This window comes from Caloenas nicobarica, chromosome 27 (genome assembly GCF_036013445.1).
Source record: "Caloenas nicobarica isolate bCalNic1 chromosome 27, bCalNic1.hap1, whole genome shotgun sequence".
Taxonomy (NCBI): domain Eukaryota; kingdom Metazoa; phylum Chordata; class Aves; order Columbiformes; family Columbidae; genus Caloenas; species Caloenas nicobarica.
In genome coordinates, this window is record NC_088271.1 from 3,446,121 (window position 1) to 3,464,817 (window position 18,697).

Here is an 18,697-nt window from a genome sequence, read left to right on the forward strand (position 1 = left end):
CTCATATAAAACTTTCCAAGTAGTTGTTGATGGGGGAACTAGCAAAATCCAGCAGGAACTGTTCCTGAGTCAGTACTTTTCTGCATGTAAAGTTTTTTAGGAGTTAGGTGACATGCAAACACTGTCTGATCAATCCAGTGAGGTGTTGTGGGGTGTCCTGGACCCACGTGTGTGGTTGTTACTGTCTGTAAGGACAGGTGAACACTGTGTGATGTGGATTAGACACCCCGAGATCTGCATCTTTTCCTTCCCAAAAACTATGGTTAAGAGAGGGAATGACAGTCATGACATTATTTCCTTACAGTTGTATCCTAGCCTGAATCTCAGGCTTACGCTTGTTCTGTTCTTCAGAAATCATTTTCCTTCTTTCTCACTCCTTTTTGAACCAGAGTCTTTCAAGATCTTTCAGATGTTACAGAGTCCTAAACTGATCCTTGCTTGGTCCAAGAGAAACTTCATATGTTTGTTTTTCTGATTAAATGCTCTGATTGGGTTTTTTTCACTATAACTGTTTGAAGTTAAAGTTCAGAATCTTTAAAGAGAATTGGAGAAAAGCTTCTAAGACAGTGAATAAAAATCGAGACTGATGAGGTGTTTCAGAAGCAGCAAGCCTGGACACCAGTGCCCATCAAAGCTCCAACATACCTGTGAAATGCAAAGATTTGCAAAATCAGTATCTCTGACCCTTCCTTGCTGCAAGATTCTCTTTTTTAGGTTGAGGAAGTTCAGCTAAGAAAAAGCTCTGTGGCTCTTCTGACTGGACTGTTCTAATAAAAATCCCCAAGGGAGTTTGTGCATTTTCTTTCTCCTCCGGAATGTGTTCGTAGTCCATGAAGTTCCTAATGGACATGAGATTCCCCTGGCGCTTGGCTCAAGTAATTTGATGTTCACCAGGTGGTAATAAAGAACTTGAATTCTCTTCAGAGAGAAATGAAAGGCTTTCTATATTTATTGGTGCTGTACCTTGAGTAATCCTCAAAAAGCACCAAAAAATTATCCAGATATAAACAGGCCTGTGCTTTGTGTAGTGGGGCTGTCATGAACAGAAAACAGGACAATGTTAGTTACTTATATTAACAAAAATAATAGCAGTGTATATTGATACACTTAAGCAAAGGTGCCCTGTGACGGGGATCTAAATTCCAACGCAAATTATTTTATCAAGCTGTCCTGAAACAGCTGAGTTTTGTAGATTTATAAGTACATTTTCGATCACAGGGCATTACCTGTCACGTTTAGCACTACTGAAAGTCTGCTTGCTTGATAGTTTTGGGGTTTTTTAAGGACTTTTGTGTAATTAAGAATAAGAAGAGTCTGAAAGAGCCGATACACTGAAACCTGTCAGTTAAAATGGGTTTTGTAGGTTCTCACAGATGAACAATTCTGTTTTCTACTGTGAGCTGCAGATTGAAATCAGTCAGAGTTCACCGCTAACTAGTTTCTAGGTAAAAGTTGTTGATTACAAAAAGAGAGAAACAGATTTTTTTTTTTTCTTTTTTTTTCTTTTTTTTTTCTTTTTTTTTTTTTTAAAGTCCAGGAAGTCACTGTGTGGGTGTCAGTGATTGGGTTATAAGTAAAATTCAATGCTCTGGTGCTTTGATCGTGGGACCTGCTGCTCTGCCCCACCCTCACCACTTCCTTTGAGCGCAGCCCCATCCATTCCACATTGCGGTTATAGCAGCGCCGTTAACCAGAGATATTAGTGGAGGAACCTTCACCACTAACCAGCCTGTAACCTTCAACCTCTGTGAAATTTTTATTGCTCGCTTATAGTGGTTTTGACCTTTTTAACCTTGGAAGAATATAAGAGTCCTAAAAACGCAAGGAGAAAAAATACTTTCCAATTTCAGCGTGCTTTCTTCTTGCAATGGTTATTTAATAAAACAATTATATTTTCACTCTAGCTGTGTAAATGCTGTAATTTATATTAAATATATTGTATATTAGTGACTAGTAGAGGTGGTGGGTATTTTATTAACAGTGAACTTCAATGCTAATGTACTTGGAAAAGTTCAGTGTTTCTTTTGGATGCGAATACATAAATAGCAGAAAAATATCATGGAACTTGGAATTCAAAGGACTACATATTGAATTTGTCCCATGTAAGAAAGTAGTGGATTTATTTAGCTGCTATTTGAAATACAGGTATTAAAATAAATTATATTGGGAAGTTATTATTCCAGACTGCACTCAGTGAATTTGTCAAAGAACTTTGGCTCTGTTTTTTGATTCAGTTGTTTTTTGTTGCTCTGGCATATGATGGCAACTCAATTTATACATGGGCGTTTCAGAGGTTAGTGGTTAACGCCTCTGCCTTTGAGTTACGGACATCAATTCCATTCTCATGTTGTGTTTTTACATGTCAGAATACTGGAAAAAGTCTTGAGAAGACAGAGTAGGGGACTAAGGGGCAGCCCTTGAGTTGAAGTGTGATTCTAATCCCTCCGAGGTGTCTGGAGACCTCAGGACAAGCACAAAGCTTTGCACAGCATTTGATGTGAGTGACTAGAAATGAGTACTAAACAATAGTAATGATGATATTGGTAATAAATGTAACCAGCCATGCTGTTAGGGTTCAGTATTTTTACCAAACCACAAGCTGCAAAACTGCTCGATGTATTTTGCTGTCCCACCAGTGCAGTCAGAAAAGGCCCCTTGCTGACTTCAGCAAAATCTGACCGATCGAGTCCTGTTTTTTTTCATCTTGCCAGTTGGCAGATGAAGAGAAACGATAGGTGAACCTGGTGATGGCTTAAAAAATGAAAAGGGGTCAGGGCTTTAAGATATCTTAAAGATTTATCAAGATCTTCAGGATGTTAATATTTTCTAGAATTCATCTGCAAACTCTTTTTAGCTGTGATGCATGTTGCAATCCGTCATCTGCAGAAATCATAATTCCCCAGTTTGGGGTGAGGATCCTTTGCCCTTTCCTCACAAGTGTGTTTGCAGGAGAAGATTGGCAGCCCCAGAGGAGCTAGAAATGCAAGAAAAATTAACAGCCAACTCCCAGAGCAGCTCTCTATTGTGCTCCTGTGCTGCATGGACCTCGAAGGTAAACTTCAGACAGATTTGCTCACTTCAGTGTATACTGGAAATATTCTGCAGGCAATTTGACTTGAGAGCTTTCGTGAGTGGATCCCCAGATGAGGTATGCACACATATTCCAGGCTTACCTGGACCAGGATTGTCTAACAGAGGCTTTGGAGCCAGAATAACTCTTGTGGGGTGTCTTTTGCACCCCCTGAGCCATTTCATATGCATTTCAGCTGGTCCTGTGCAGAACCGGGTGCTCAGCACCAGAGGGACCATGTTTGTACAGCCCTGTTCTGCTGCTGCCTTCCTTTGTATTTGGTGCTTCCTCCTTCATGTCACCAATAAATATAGTTCTTTTTCGTGTGTGTCACTTCTCTAAATGTAAGGCATTTGCTGGTTTGGCTGGTTTTACTATTTTAGACTTATTTTTCATCTCTGCAGCAGTGCAAGAGCACTGTTGGTTCACATTGACCTCAAATTGACAGTTGTCAGTGAGGAAAAAAGAGGAAAGATCTCTGCTGCTTTTTGAATTGGACATAAAAGTGGTTTTAGTCCTGTTTGTGTGCCTGTACTGTGTCTTCAGTGTCTCAATTAGACTAAAATTAGGATTTCATAGTGTTTTCAGTGTCTTGCTTAAAAAACACACAGACCAAAGCCTGAGGGCTTTGTAGTTGCATTTACTGACGTCATTTCTTGAAAGAAAATTATGTCTTATGAATACTTTGTGTTTAAACACATCATGATTTTGTGGCCGTTCTTTTTGACGTGCACCATGTACAACGTCCCCAGTACATGAATTTGCACAGAAACTTGTTCTGTGTATTTAGTAAGAAGAAAGAAGCCACGTTAGGTATAATAGATAAAATCAAGAGTTAGGAACAAAAGAAAGAATTTTATTAAGCAATCAGGAAAAACAAAATCTCCTGCATTTATTTATATGGGCATCTTCAAGTTGTGGGGATCAGTCGTTTGGTGTAGAGGAGAGTAGGGAGTTGTGTTCGTTACTCATCGCATGATCGCAGGAGTGCACGAGCGTGGTGTTTATTTGAGTGGTACCACACACCTGTTTCCTACGTGCTTTTCGAGTACCCGAGGTTATTCCCCAGTACCATGCTGCCTGTTTACCTTTAGGGTTTTTTTTTCCTCATCTGCAGCAGAGAGTGAAAAATTCAACCTCAAAATTTGCGACTTGACAGGAAAACTCTTTTTTTTTTCCTTTTTCGTGCTTCTAGAAGACCTGCCGGTTGCATTAGAACACGGGCATCCCGTGTTGTGTAGGATAATGACTCATAGGTGGAGCACCTGCCCAGCCACAAACTAAAAATTCCATTCACGCTTTGATTCTGTTGTTGATGTTGATCTCTCGCAGTAAAGATATTTCAGTACTGATTGTTGAAAGGAGGTTGTTCAGAATCTGTTTCGGAACGGGTCGTTAGGCTGAACGTGTAACGATTTCTCACCTTTCAAGAAATTTGTCGTTTTCGGATGATTTCCCTTCAGTTGAAGTTTTCAGAGTTACGGGCCAACTCAAGGTGCAGATTTTGCAAATATTAAGCAAAAATGCTTTCAAGGGTTTTTTGCATAGGAAAAATTCTCCCTTCTGTTGCTAAAAATATATATTGTGATTTTGTGCAAAGAATATTATCACCCAACGGTTGAGTTTGAAGTGCAGTGCAGAAACAGCCCCTGTTGGAGACAAATACCTCTAAATATTCTGTAGAAAATTGGCTTTAATATAACTAACCTTCAAGCACGTTTTGAAAACTAGTAATAATTTCTTTGAACGTTGCTGAAGTTCACAGTTTATGAAAGTTTTATTCTGCGTCAGTGGAAGAGCTGGATAATTTAAGAGGATGGTGAAAAACATGCTGAGTAAATTAGGAATGACACATAAATTGGGTGAAGTGCCAAGAGAAAGATGTGCTGGGAGGATCTTATGTTGTGCACGGTGTCCGGAGGTTTTTAGAGCGAAACTTCCTCTGCCATGGAAAGGACGTTAGAGGTGGGAACCCGGGTGTTATATGTTAAGTATAATCACAGGTATGGACTCACACTATCACTGCTCATCCTATGTAGCATGACTCTGACTTCTTAAAGCATATTTTTCACTTTAGAAAGTTTTCCTGGACAGGAGCACTTGTTTAGGGAAAGTTCGAAGTCGTGTTTGCCTGTGAGAATGCACAATCCAGCCTTCAAACCCAGGAGAACATGCTGCTTCTCACAAGTCAGTAGGATATCCTTCTAAACAAAATGTTAGGGCCATCGTTGAAACAGAGAATGGAGAGAAAACTAGAAATGTTTCGCTTCATTGTTTCATCGTCAACGTGTTGTAATTCGGTGAGATAAATTCTGTAATTGCATTGTACCGGTGAAGTTGTATTTGCCATGAACTAGAGATCTGGCCCCTGCAGTTTGCCGTGGGGTATGAAATGAGATAAACCCTTTGCATGGGTGGAGTTCACGCCGAGTTAACAGCATTTGCTGTGGTAAACCAGTTTGCTCGTCGTCCCTTTTTGCTGAAGTGAGTCCTCGGTGTGGTTTGGGTGCACCACTTGGGTAACTGCTGAAACTGCTGTGGTTTCAGAACAGGACCTGTTTTGCTTTTTTCTAAACTTTTTTTCCCCTGAAACTTATTAGCAGAAATATCAAACAAGTAAGGGTTACAACTGTTTGCCTGCACTTTCATGCTGCCGTGCCTCAAAACCGACGAGCAGTATCATGTAAAAATGTAACATTTTCCACTGAATATACGATTAATGCAATCTCAGTTACTACTAAAGCGTATGTTTTGCAATATTATGATGTTAGCAATGTCCTGCGCTTCAGTTGGTGACTTTTTCATGTGGTTTGGGTATTTTTGCTTTAAGTTATAGAAATACTGTACCCACATTCTTGACATACTAACCATGGGAATACAAAAATCTTTGTGTACTTAAGCACGTGCTTAACTGCGCTGGGAGAGTCCCGCTTGGTATAAGCCAGCGAGGATGTCAGAGATCGTTCTGGTGGTGTTATGACTAATTTGTGGCTAATAAATGAGTAAATTTGAACATCTAACTGAACCAAACAAACTTCTGCTTGGCCTCAAAACCACCTTTGAGTGTGGCAGGATAAAAACGAACTATCAGCAACGTACCAAGGGCAGTGAAGAGGGCTCGTTAGACTCTCGAGTGTGTTCAGCATGGGCACGGCCCTTAAAATTGCTCTGCAAAAAATCAACTTGGTTTTATAAGGGTTTCCCTCTTTCAGCTTTTCTTCAGAATCACAAATTAAAGCCCTCTTTTGCTCTTTAACGTACAGAAACCTGAAGAAAGTGGCGAACTTAAACTTGAAATATCTCTGATCCTGGAAAATGAACTATAGTCGTACTTGTCAAATTCTTCTGACTAGATTGTCTTTATATTGGGTTTTACCATTTGAAATCTTGATGCTATTAATATTGCAGTATGTGTAACTAAGATAATCAGTCCATTTACACAAAACTGTTTGCGATGATGATGAGAAATGAGTACCATTGTAGTTAAATTTTCAACCACCCCAGGAAGAACGGGTGATGCTAAAGTGTATCAGCAGTTTCCTATTGAAGGGTTTGCATTGTCCATGGTAAGTAACTTCACTTTTTCTCCTTTTTTTTCTTTTTTTTCCCTAAACTTTCAGGTAAAAGCACTCCTGTAAGCCACCTCGGGTCTGCAGATTTCCCCAAGCCCCACGATCCATTCCAGCCGTTCGGGGCTGACAGCAGTGACCCGTTTCAAAGTAAAAAGGGGTTTGGGGACCCATTTAGTGGAAAAGATCCATTTGCTCCCTCCTCTTCGAGTAAAACTGCTAAAGACTCTTCCTTGGGGTTTGCAGACTTCAGCTCTGTAAGTTAAGTTCATTGTCTCTGAGCAAACCACTTTCTGCTCTGCTTGCAGCACTCTTGGGTTTTCGTTTTCACTGCAAACCTACTGTTGGCTGCCTTCTGTCTCTTAGTACCTTCATGCTGTCCTCGTTGGTTTTGTATTAATATTGCTGTAATAAAAAGGCATTATTTCAATAAAAAAAGGAGTTTCATACTGAATTTTAAAGGATTTACTTGCATTTTAAGTTATTTTAGTACAGTGTGCCTTGACTCACAAATTCTTTGTAGCGGAATCTGTGTATTGTTTTTGTTGCATGGAGGCGATTTTGTAAACTGATTTTTGGGAGCCAATGATGTAAAGATTCAAAAAAAAATTGTTAAAAGCATTCGTATAGTGATTTCACCATATCCTGAGAAGCAAATCCTTAAAGGCAAAGATTCCATGAAGTATTTGTAATTGTTTGTGAAAAAAGTTCTGGCAATCCTGTCGCAGTGTTTGCTGTATACGGTGGAATGTGGTCGTAAAGATACGTATATGAGACAGAGATTGAAAATTTAGCTGTTGAATTTTGTTCCAAGTACTGACATTGTAGAAAAGCCCTTGTTAGACCAAGAAAACAAATTTGTTTTGTAGAACCAACATAGAATTGTCCGTACCGCACTCCAAAGGACAGCATCAGACAGTTTGAAAGCAAAGCCAAGTGCCCGTTCATTAAAAGCTATCCAGGTTTCTGAAAGCCTGGCTTTGCTTTTAGTCCTGGCCAGGTACATTATTGGATTGGAAATGACTGTAAATGTAGCAGCAGTGTGGTTCCTGTTGCTTCCACGAGCAGGTAGGAATCTGTTCCATCCCCAGCCTTCTCCCCCCTTGCACGTGGTTTTGTTGTCACGTCGCCATGCAGGAAAATTGCCGATTTAATCCCCGATTTCACGCTGATGGACACAGGTCAGTGTTCAACAAGTGGAGATCTTTAAGCTGAATCCTTCAGGTTGCTTATTTCGAATGTTTTTCGCCCCTGGTTATTAGTTAACAGCAAATGTGTTTCACTTTCCTATTTGGTATTGGTAGTTGAGGCCATCCGTGGATACTTTTAGCTGCCCTCAGTGCTTTAATTTATCAAATTAAATTCAGATATTCTGTATGCTTTGCCACAGTTAGTGCTGGCCTGTTGGATTTGCACAGTTACATTCTGTGATTGTATACAAAATGGTGACTTTCTTAATAAAAACAAGACGCAAAACTTGCTTTATCTGAAATTTCTTGAACAACCTCCAATTTCTTCCTTGAACGAAGGACGAATAATGAACGGAATGAATATTACCCAGCTCTTGTCGTCTTTCTTATAGCCTGGATTGCTTCAGTTTAACGCGTGGCTTAAGTTAAACGTGTTAAGTGTTTCTTAAGCTAAAAGTGCATCAAAAGATGACCCAAAATCTCTGATCCCCGTCCCCGGGTGCTCCAGTGTTAGTTTGTGGTGCCCTCAGGTTTCCAGGAGATGAGAAAAGCTCTAGAAGATAAGGAGAAAGTAGGAAAAATGAGATCTCGAGCAGCAGCCACTTAGAATTACTGTTAAGTGGCAGTTCATCAAATGACATTAATTTTTGAATCGATTTCGTGAATTACTTTCCACTATTGTAAGGAAAAAAAAGCGTTAACTAAATTTGACCAAAAAGAGCCTTGATCCCTGTTCTTTTCAGTTTTAGGGGTTTTTTGCTTCCCTATAACGCAGTTATGGTGCTGCACTTGCTAATTCTTCATCCTTCTGTATGATGTCTCAAGTCTACCAGTTACCTCGTAGTCCGCAAGAATATTGTGCTTGTATTTGCCAAATGTTTTTCTTCAGAATGGAAACGAAAGGCAATTTTACTGACAGAACGTTTTTTGACGCACAGTTTGAGTCCGAGGAGTCTGAGGACAGAATCCTAGAATCGTGTAGGTTTGAATAATTGAATAACCTGATTTTAACCGGAATTATTGTTTACTGTTGCAAAGAAGTGACGTGAGGATCTTCGCTAGATTTTAGTGGGAAATTTGGCTTTTTTTTTTTTCGAGACTCTGGCAGATTCCTGCACACAAGAGTTGAAGTTTATTCTCCTTGAGTTCTGAACTTTTCTGCTGGCATTAAATCTGACTCTTTGGAACAAAACAAAGTCCTTTGGTAGCTCATGAAGCCAAATCGGGAGCTTTTTGTGTATTTGATCAGTTTTGTGCAATCTGCTGTTTTCCTCATTTATGCCTTGGGTTTAACTCCATTTCTGAAAGAAAAAAAAAAAAGGATGTTTTAAATGAAATGATGGATGTGATACATATTTATAGACTTCTTGAAATCTGGACATCCTCAAACCAATTGTTATTGTATTCAATGACTTGTAATTCAATTAATTACCTTTTTGTAGGCAATGAGTGGCATTAATGAACTGTTGGGTATTTCACTGGTGGGCAGAGTTCTGCTCCTGACAATTTGACTTCATGCAAACCATTTGTAATAAGGCACATCCTCATTTGTTTCCAACGAATCATTTGCCTATTTTCCCTTTTTTGTTTGTTTGTTTTTTCCCTACTCAGCACTTTTAACCACAAAAATATCACTTGTGTACCATAAACAAGTCACAATTGGAAAACGCATCGTCAGATGTCGATATGATCTTTTTGTATTCTTGGAATAAGTGAAGTCCTGTTTCCATTTGATTCCATCTTTACTGTAACCTGAGAAAAATCACTTATTTAAAATCTTTGAGCTTTTCAATCTTACCCCTCAGCTGACATTAATTAAATGAGTCATGATAGTAGGTTTTCTTCCTTTTAAAAGTAAAATGTCATAAAACGTGTGGCACTTTTGTTGCATTTCAATAACACTGAATGCAAAGGTCCTCATCCAAATTTCGATAGCGAGGAAAGCAAAGGTATTGTTTGAAGAAAAGCGATTTCAAAATAATCCTTTTTTTTGGATCAAATCATCTGAAAAATCATATTGAAAGAAATAAAGTGAGGAATGGTGCGCACCAGGAAGCACGTAAATAAAGCATAATTTAACAATTATGAGTAAATAACAATTGGGCTTGGATTGAAAGAAATTAAAACAAGCGCATTTATTTAAAAATAAGAATTCTAGATGCAATGGAGAGTGGAAAAGGCAGGAGTGGGGCCATCATTTCGTACAGCTGGCTGAATATTAAACGCACCTTTGATTAGTATTTAACATTCAGTATTTTAAGTTCATCTGGGAAGGTGCATTTTGCTGTGCTCAGTTATATGGTGTGGACCACAGGACCATTTTTGCATTATATGTTCAGCTGAAATTGAAACTCTGCATTCCGGGTGGTTTGCTCTTCTAAAAAAACCCCAAATAATATGTTTTCCTGAACACGCAAAAAAAAAAAAAAAAAAGGTAGCGCAAAGCACATTTTAGAAGTGGGATCGAATGCAAACATTTGCATGCAGCTGCGCGAACGCTCCTGTTAACGGCGTCCTCTTCGAATGCTCAAATTGAACAGTGGCAGATTGTATTTGAGTTTGAAATTGTTACAATTTCAATCAAATATTTTAATATTTTGGGCAACAAGTTCAAACAAGCGAACTTTTGCATATTTCAGTGGTAAATACTGGAATATAATTGTGGAGTAGTTTTGCTGCAGAGCACTAAAGTGTTGTGGGAAGCTCAACCAAGCTTAGAAGCTCAATGTTAGAACATGTTCTATTTCCGTAGTGTTTTTTTCCCCAAAGTAAATTGGGTTATTTTACATTATTTTGTACTGGAAAAAACCCTGCACATGTTTTATGAACAGCGACAGAAGCGCTTTTTGTAAGTTTTGATTTGCTGATGAAACTTCCCACAAACAGGCAGCCTTCAGAGTCATCATTAAAACCCTCCGCAGGAAATACTACAAGAAAACTCCGCAATGGGATCGCACAGGAGTCAATAACTCTTGGGTTTTTTCCCGACTATTTACTATTCTTAAAAACGGCTGTAGGTTGCTGTGCTCCCAAACTACGAACTCGCTGGGTTCGTGTTTGTGGAGTTCTCGTTTGGCTCCGTTGTCACACGCAGCGGAAATGGGGCCGTGCAGCCCCCACGGGTCAGTTCGTGGTGGGAGGAGGAAGAAATTAAGGAAATAAGTTAAAGGATGAAGTGAGGAGATCAGTGAGTGAGCTTTTACCTTAATCCAGAACTACCCTAAGACAGCTCGGTATACTTGATTCACGTATTTAATCAGTCTGACTCGCATTTTTCGCGTGAAGTTCTAGCTTTTTGGTCAACGTATTAATTGATGTCCCGTTTTCGTTTCCTAGTTTGGCAATGAGGAGCAGCAGCTGGCGTGGGCGAAGCGCGAGAGCGAGAAAGCGGAGCAGGAACGGCTGGCGCGATTGCGGAGGCAGGAGCAGGAGGACCTGGAGCTGGCGATCGCGCTCAGTAAGGCTGATATGCCCAACTCCTAAACAGAGCCGCTGTGGCTCCGCCTGGCCGAGGGAAACCCTGAAAACAGCTTTTATGAAAATACTAAATTCATGGGTTATGTCGCGAAAATCATTTTAGTCACCTTCAACTCTAAGCAAGACCGGCTGGTTATGTCCAACTGGGCTCCGCGTGGCTTTTCAACATGCAGGAAACACTGTCTAAGCTGTATTATATGTTCTAGAGAAAAATTACTGCTTGTAAGAAGTTGAACGTATGATGCGAAGATACTGAAAGCAAAGTTTCTTCATCTGGAAGACAATGTCGCATATAGTCAGCTGCAACGTGGGAATCTGGCTTTTTATTACCTGAATTCCATTGGGGTTTTTTGAGGCTGCAGTATGAATTTCAAAGAAAATGTCATAAAAGGAAAATATTTAGAGAATTAGCTTTCACTTGTTACATTTATTTAATAATTCCTGGTAGGCTAATCAGTATGGCGTCTGCATCATCTGTGTCAAAGTCTTCAGCATAAATTCAGTATTAGATGGTCCCTTTTATCCGGGAGACGTGGCTTTTACAAAAGAATCTGGCAATTTATATATGATGAATACAACCATAGTGATGTGTATAAAATACTACAAATCTGTACTACAAATCTGAAGCCTCTATGAATGACTAGTTTAATTGTATGTGGTGGTGTAAAAGAGAGAGTTCCTTGAGTTGTGGTAAATGGGACAAATAATTTGGCAATGAAATCGTTAGGTAAAATCTTGCTTTATCTTCTAAGCAAATACGATTGCAGGATTGCGGTACAAGCTTGAGTGCTGCTTTTGTGTCACATCAAGCGATGGAAAACGTAATGAGATTGAGCCATGTTCACCCCTACAACTCATTGACCCTCTTTTGCTCCAGCCACCGGAACACAGAGCGTATTATTGGTGTTACCCAACCGTGTCAGTCGTTACCTTTATTTCTTGAATTCCACCGATCTCATATCGCAGGGTTACAGATCAAATATAATTAGCTGAAATAAGGCCAAGTTGCAACAGATTTTATTTGCCAAATGCACGTTCATGCGTAAGTTATAGAAGTACTGGTAGACTGGAGTGACTTTAAAATACAACTTGCAGGATTAAGTCCGATTAGGAACAGATTTTTATATCCACCTGTAGAACTGCGTACTTCCACTTGGTGAGGATAGCGCAGAATGTGTTTTACATGTCATATGTAAAATAAGTCCTTATGATAAATCTGTGAATTATTTACTTACTAAAAATGCCTTTTTCTGATTACAGGAATTCTAAAACTTCAGTTGTCTCTGCCTTGGACTTTCATGTCTAAATAGAATAGGCATCTAGCACAAAGTTTTTAAAACGTCCTTAATGTAAATCTGCTTTCCTAACCTTGGTTCTGTAGGGATACAAAGCTTAACAGTCTGTTTTTACTGGTGCAGCCCTTATAACCTTTTCTCTATTTTTTTTGAAAACGTGGTATTCCTTCATCATCTCTAATGCGTTTCTATGTTTTTGTGTCCTGGCTTCCTTGCTTTTATTTTTCATAGTACAAAGTTAGTGCCTGTTCATGGATCGAAAACAACCTTTCCCTATTCTGTGGTAATTGCCTTATTCTGGATGCTTTTGTTACACAGAGGTAGGAATCAGATCGGATCGTTCTAATCTGCTCAGCGGTTTCCGGCTCTGCATTTGAAACGGAAACCCCGGATCTCCAAATGCAGTTTTCAGAGTCACAACTCCCTGTTTGCTTTGTGTCTCCTGTGCTACTGCAAATAATGTGAATCTTTAATTCCCCTCAGAAGGGGAGAAGACTCATTCTAGTATCAAACCCAACCGTCTAATGGTCTTTAACCTTTTAATGACCCCTTTGGAATGCAGTAGATATTTCTAATTTTACAGAACCCGATCGGAAAGCCTTTCTTCTTTCTCTCTAAAATATGTTAGATTAAATGATCAAACGCTAAAATGCCAACAGATTCTCTTTTCTGTTGGTGTACAGGACTTGAAGGCTCTGAAAGCAAACTTGAGTCTGTCGTAGATATCACGAGGTGCAACTTTTGCTAGGAAAGCGCAATTTGCAAAACTTGCTGCAGGCTTCTCAGTGAAGTTAAACAAATGGTACCATGTGTAAGAGTCTCCTTTTCCTTTTCACCTGGGCCTGAGTCTCTGTGGTGTCTCTTCTGCCCCAAGAACACCCCATTCATGTGCGGTGCCATTTTAGGGAGGAAAACCACTTTTTGGGCTGCTGCTCAGGGGATGTCACTCCAGTGGGATGGGGCGGATGAGCTGAATAGATTCATTTGCTCAGTTACGCACCAGAACAAAACTTTCTGCTGCTTTGTCAGTGCTCCAGAACGCTGTGCTTTATAACGCTCATAAGGCGATGAGTCGGTGGGTTTTAAGATGTTCAGCAGGAAGCCAGAAATGTGAATTAATCCAGCATTCCATATAGTGTTAGAACTAATTGCTCGTTTTCCTATTTCCTTATTGACTCGTTCTTCATATTTGCTTGGACAGTAACAAAAGATGGAGCAAATGAAGAAGGACAGAACGTGTCCTCTCTGCACAGTGCGTTAGATTTAGTAACCGTAGTTTTACTGAAGCAGCCTTGATTCACAATTCTAGACACTGCAGTAGAAGAAAACTTCGCTGGGATTTCTCCCCGTCACATTTAATAGTTTTCCGTATCAAAAGGAAGGTGACGGACGTTCTTCCCTTTGCTTGCAACTCCATGTTTTGTATAATACCTGCACTCGTTCTTCTAAGACAAAACTTTTATCACAAGACATTGATGAGCTTCTTCCTCCAGAACAATGAAATTTAAAGCACAAATAGGCCTATCGCTATTTGGGCAGAGAAAATATGTACAGTGCGAGATATATAAAATATGAGTATACACAGTGCATATACAGTGTACATTGAGATCCATATTATCTGTGTCTATGTGTATGTATATATATATAGTGTATTGTATAATGTAATAATTGTGTATATACTACATATGTCCACATACTATGTCTAGTATATAATTACTTGTGCTGTACATAAAATGTGTATATACAATGAATATGTAGAATATGCACATATATTCTATATATTAAAGCTCATGTGTATGTATGTACTCTAAACAGAGATGGATACAGAAATGGAATTTTTACAGAAATGCAGATCAGATCATGGCTCTTAGAATTTCAAAGTTCTGGTGAAAGAAAAGGAAAAAAAAAAAAAAAGGAGAAATGCCTAAATGACTACTTCTAATAAATTTGTTTCAAGATTAGTGCCATTGGCAGGAAAAGCTGTGCTCAGGAGCTGTGCCACGAGGGACAGAGACCTGGCAGAAAGTCGGTGTCATCCGCACTGGATGTGACTCCACATTCTTTGGCGTTTTAAAGTGGCTTTTTGAAATAGAGGCTCAACTTCTGATCTTCTTGCACGTGACAGTCATGTCATCTTTACATTCTTTTTTTCTCTAGGCTGAGGCAATGATTTGTCTCCTACATTTGCTTGTAGTTTAATGTCTCTTTTTTTCCCCCTTTTTAAAAATGATTTTGAAGGAGCTATTCCCGTACGCATACACCCCAAACAGTCACGCGCTAAGGTGGAAAACATGTTTTTCTTGCTTCATTCCAGTTCTATAGGTTGCACAGAATTGTCATCTGGATTTCAACTCTGTTTTTCCTCCCTTTCCACCTCAACTTTGGCTTTGGCAGGAATGACTGTCCATCGCATTCTTGGCTTTGAGGAAGGAATGGAGGTGATTCTGCTTTCTACTCGGATCAATTATGGGACTCTGTGGTACGTTGAGCAATCACCGAGAGCTGAGGAGGTTTTTATAGCAGCACACGTGTGTTTTATACCGAGTCTTGTCACTGCTGGAATGACTCATGGAAAGCCGTGAATTGCACACAGCAGTTAAATCAGGAAAGACGGACAATTATTCACATCGAACCTACGCAGGCAAACTTTGCATGTAGGACACAGGTATTGAATTACCCACATTATCCTTTATAGACCCGTACGTTCACATTTGCCTCCAGTGGTTTCCCCGAGTTATATTGTAAAACATACCAGTCATTCTGCAATAAAAACAGATGCTCATAAAGTAGTGCTTCTACAATAATGCTGTATGAAATATTTTTATATTGGCACATTTTTCCTTATGAAATCTCTGCCCTATGAGGATCATCAGTCCTCACTGAATTTCGTTTCATGTACCGTGCTCTCCGTGTAGGAAATTCCAAACTGTGTCTGCCTGTGGAACTTTTTTTCTCTGTTTTAAATTCGTGTCTGTGAAATCTGTTGTCAGAAATTCTGTAGAACTTATTTTGTCATCTTATGCTCAAAGATAATGCACTTTTTTTGGGATTCTTCTTACAATCCTTTTGGGGTTACTATTTCTTCTTTAGTGTTTCTCCATTGAGAAGAGTATTTATTCTGTAGAGCCGAGGCCCAAGGAATTTTGGTCCAAGTAGAACTGTTGCTTTCCCTCGGGTGAGAGTTTGATTTCTCCCTTCTTCGGTGTTTTATTCCTCCCTCTCAGGAATTTCATTTCTGTTTAACGCTCATTTAGAGTCAGAACTCTGCTCAAGTGAATTGATCTCGTGCTAATAACGATCTAGTTCAAATATCTTCTGACACCGGTGAAACAACTTAATTTTTGTTGTGTGTCAACTATTGCATCTCTCTGTAGAATTCGCAACAAACATCTTTGCTTAGAAAGGAATTTTGCTTGGAGCATGGTGGAATCATAGAAGATTTATTTTTAGAGTCAATGCGTTAACTATTATTCATTGACACACCTGTTTTATCAGTTGATATACTGCTCTTTTTACTTGAAAGTTTTATAAATAAAGGCTAATTTGTTATAAGATGAAATTTTCGTTTTTCCCACTTCTGCCTTCCCCTTTTAAGTTTCTCTTTACAAGGAAAACCCCTCGTGATGTGGTTCAAACTACAGAGTGCTCTTCTGGTGACCCTCGTCATACGACGTTCTTCAGTCTGACCTAAAAAAGGTGGAAACACAAAGTGGAAACTGTAATGTTGACCTAAATTTGCCTAATGTCTCCAAATATGTACATTATTGTAGTTATATTTATCTTTCAAGCATCATAACGAATTGAAAGGTATTTTTAATTTTAACCCATCTCATGTGTTTATTGTTTAATATTATAAGAGAAATGTTATTGTTTAATATAATAAATGAAAAGTTACTTTTTGGAGCTCTGAGACTTCGGCGCTCTTTCTTTTTTTTGGGCCATGATTTCACAAGCTCTTGTGTCACATTTGGGAATCTCGCTTCGAACACCCGCTCGATTCTCTGCGCCGAGACCTTTTTTCTTTAGCCTGCGCCCTGCGCGCAGTTTTTCCTTCTCTCCTTCCCCGTCTTCCTTGTCCCGGCCACGTTTGGTCTGGACAGACCAGTCAGAAAATCCGACGCCGCACCCTTGCCAGAACAATTTGTGTGCTGCGATTTATATTGGGAGGGGTTGGAGGGATCACCAGAGACAAACCCTTTCTGCTCGCTGGAAAAACACACCTCCCAATCCTGCTATTTGCCATTATTCGCTTTGACTCATTATTCTCCCATCTGTTTGTGTTATTTACTCTGCACACATGGGCACGGTTAAGGACAGATTGCCCAGGCAGGTTTCTCTTGAAATTGCTCTCCAGCGATATTTTTAGTACCTTGACATTTTGGATCCCGGGTTTGGCTGTGGTGTTGGGACGGGCCTGACTTCCTACCCGAGTCCCCTCCACGTGATGCTCCTTCGCTTACAAAAACTTGCGCCGCAGCTCCGTGTTTTGCTCCTGCTCCAGCATTTGGAGCCTGACAAGGCATTAATCCAAACCCTTTCCCAAATATCTGTGTGATCTCTGTGGTCGCTGCCTAGTCCCAAAGGCCTCCCCGGACCAGGCATCGCGTAGAGGCCAAGAGGTTCTTTCTTGGGAAGGGAAGAAACGTGCGGGCGTCCTGGTCAGGAAGAAACATTTGCAGGTAGAAACTCAAGCAGAAAGGAGCTCGAAGCTGTGAGCCCAGCTGCTAAACCTTGAAAACCAGCGTAGCATTTGTCGAGTGTACCTAAATACCCAAGACCGGCTTGCGTTGTGAAAGCCGGAGCTCTCGCAGCGCTTGCTGCTGTCTCTGCCACCCAAATTACTGTCGTATTCTTCTTCGGGAGGCATTACCAGGAGAAAATTGCTGAATCTCCTGTCTGCTGTACGTGACTATCAATTTAGTCACCCTGAACATCTTTGACCTCCTGCGTGGTTGGCTTTTCCTTAACGTAATGACCACAATTAAAACTTTTTATTGGTGCTGATACAGCATCTCTTACAGCTGCTCTAGCCTTCCCTATTGATGGCCGCTCGTAACGCTCTTTGCCAGCCGCAAACATACTATAATTCTGCTGTTTAACCTCCCATAAACATTGGCCTCAATCACAGCTTTTCAGCAGGGACCTGTACAAAGAACAAAGCCCTGTGCTCTCTGCCCATCCCTTGCCCCCGCGGGAACAGCACCCAGACGTCCTCTATCCCCCTTTTTGCAGGTGCTTCTGATATAAAATCATCAATACATCAAAACCCACTTACACTGCATGGGCCATTCAAAAAGTGGCTGTTGGGATGGGAGGATTTTGTGTGCGTGTTTTGGGTTGCGTTTAAGCCTCAGGCTCAGTAGCTTCTTGCCTAATATATTAAATGTCACAGGGAACGTCCAGTGTGATATTCCAGATGTTTCCTGATGACATAACGATCGGTCAGAACTCCAGAAATGCTCTGAGCTGTCAGAAGTGCAAGAAAACCAAGTAAAAGTGATTTAAAGGGGTAACGTATTTAATTATAAACCTGGAAGTTCATCTGCGATTTCTGCGTTGCTGAATTTACACTTACCGCAAAGGGTGGAATACTTGTGATTTGCTAAAAGGAATTAGAGTTGAAGCAGGTGAATAATCAGGTAACTAATGCTCACTATGGTCACAGGGCAAATGAAAACTTGGTTGCTCCTGCTCTCCTTGTGCTTGGAAAGGTGGTTTTGTTAATCTCCCTCACGTAAAGCAGCGCGCGTGACTCATTTTTTGCGTCTACAGAAAACAGTATAAGATCAAATAATTGTGGCTGAAAAGCCAGACCTCAAAAGATTAAATCAAACACAATCCTCTGCCTGACAAGCTTAGGATAATCCCTGCCTCCGCTGCTCACTTCGAGTTCAGAGCACGGCTTTGCGGCACAGGCTCTTCCTAAGCTCAGCCTAAGGGCTGGGGAACTGGTTCTTTGGGATCAAATAGGCCGGAGCTTTAAGGGGTCTCTGGGAATCGATAAGTTGAGCCAGTTAATGCCAGAGCCAGGAGTTTGGCTTTTAAATCTATTCCTTCTCCTCCGGATCTCTGGGAAGCCCCTTTCTGAACAGAGGA

The 18,697-nt window shown here is 40.2% G+C and overlaps 1 protein-coding gene across 6 annotated transcripts in view; it reads left to right on the top strand.

Annotated features, from left to right (window-relative positions):
- EPS15L1 (epidermal growth factor receptor pathway substrate 15 like 1) overlaps window positions 1–16,432 on the top strand; it is a 38,068-nt gene extending 21,636 nt beyond the window's left edge. For 4 of the 6 annotated variants that reach the window (XM_065652419.1, XM_065652420.1, XM_065652421.1 and 1 more), the window contains 2 exons: window positions 6,691–6,896; window positions 11,166–16,432. In XM_065652419.1, the coding sequence (XP_065508491.1) occupies window positions 6,691–6,896; window positions 11,166–11,312 (353 nt within the window). In that variant the 3' untranslated portion in view covers window positions 11,313–16,432. Of the gene's footprint in view, window positions 1–6,690; window positions 6,906–11,165 lie in introns of those variants that run through there. The other 2 variants (XM_065652423.1, XM_065652422.1) reach the window with 2 other exon arrangements.
- Window positions 16,433–18,697: the final 2,265 nt, after the last annotated feature.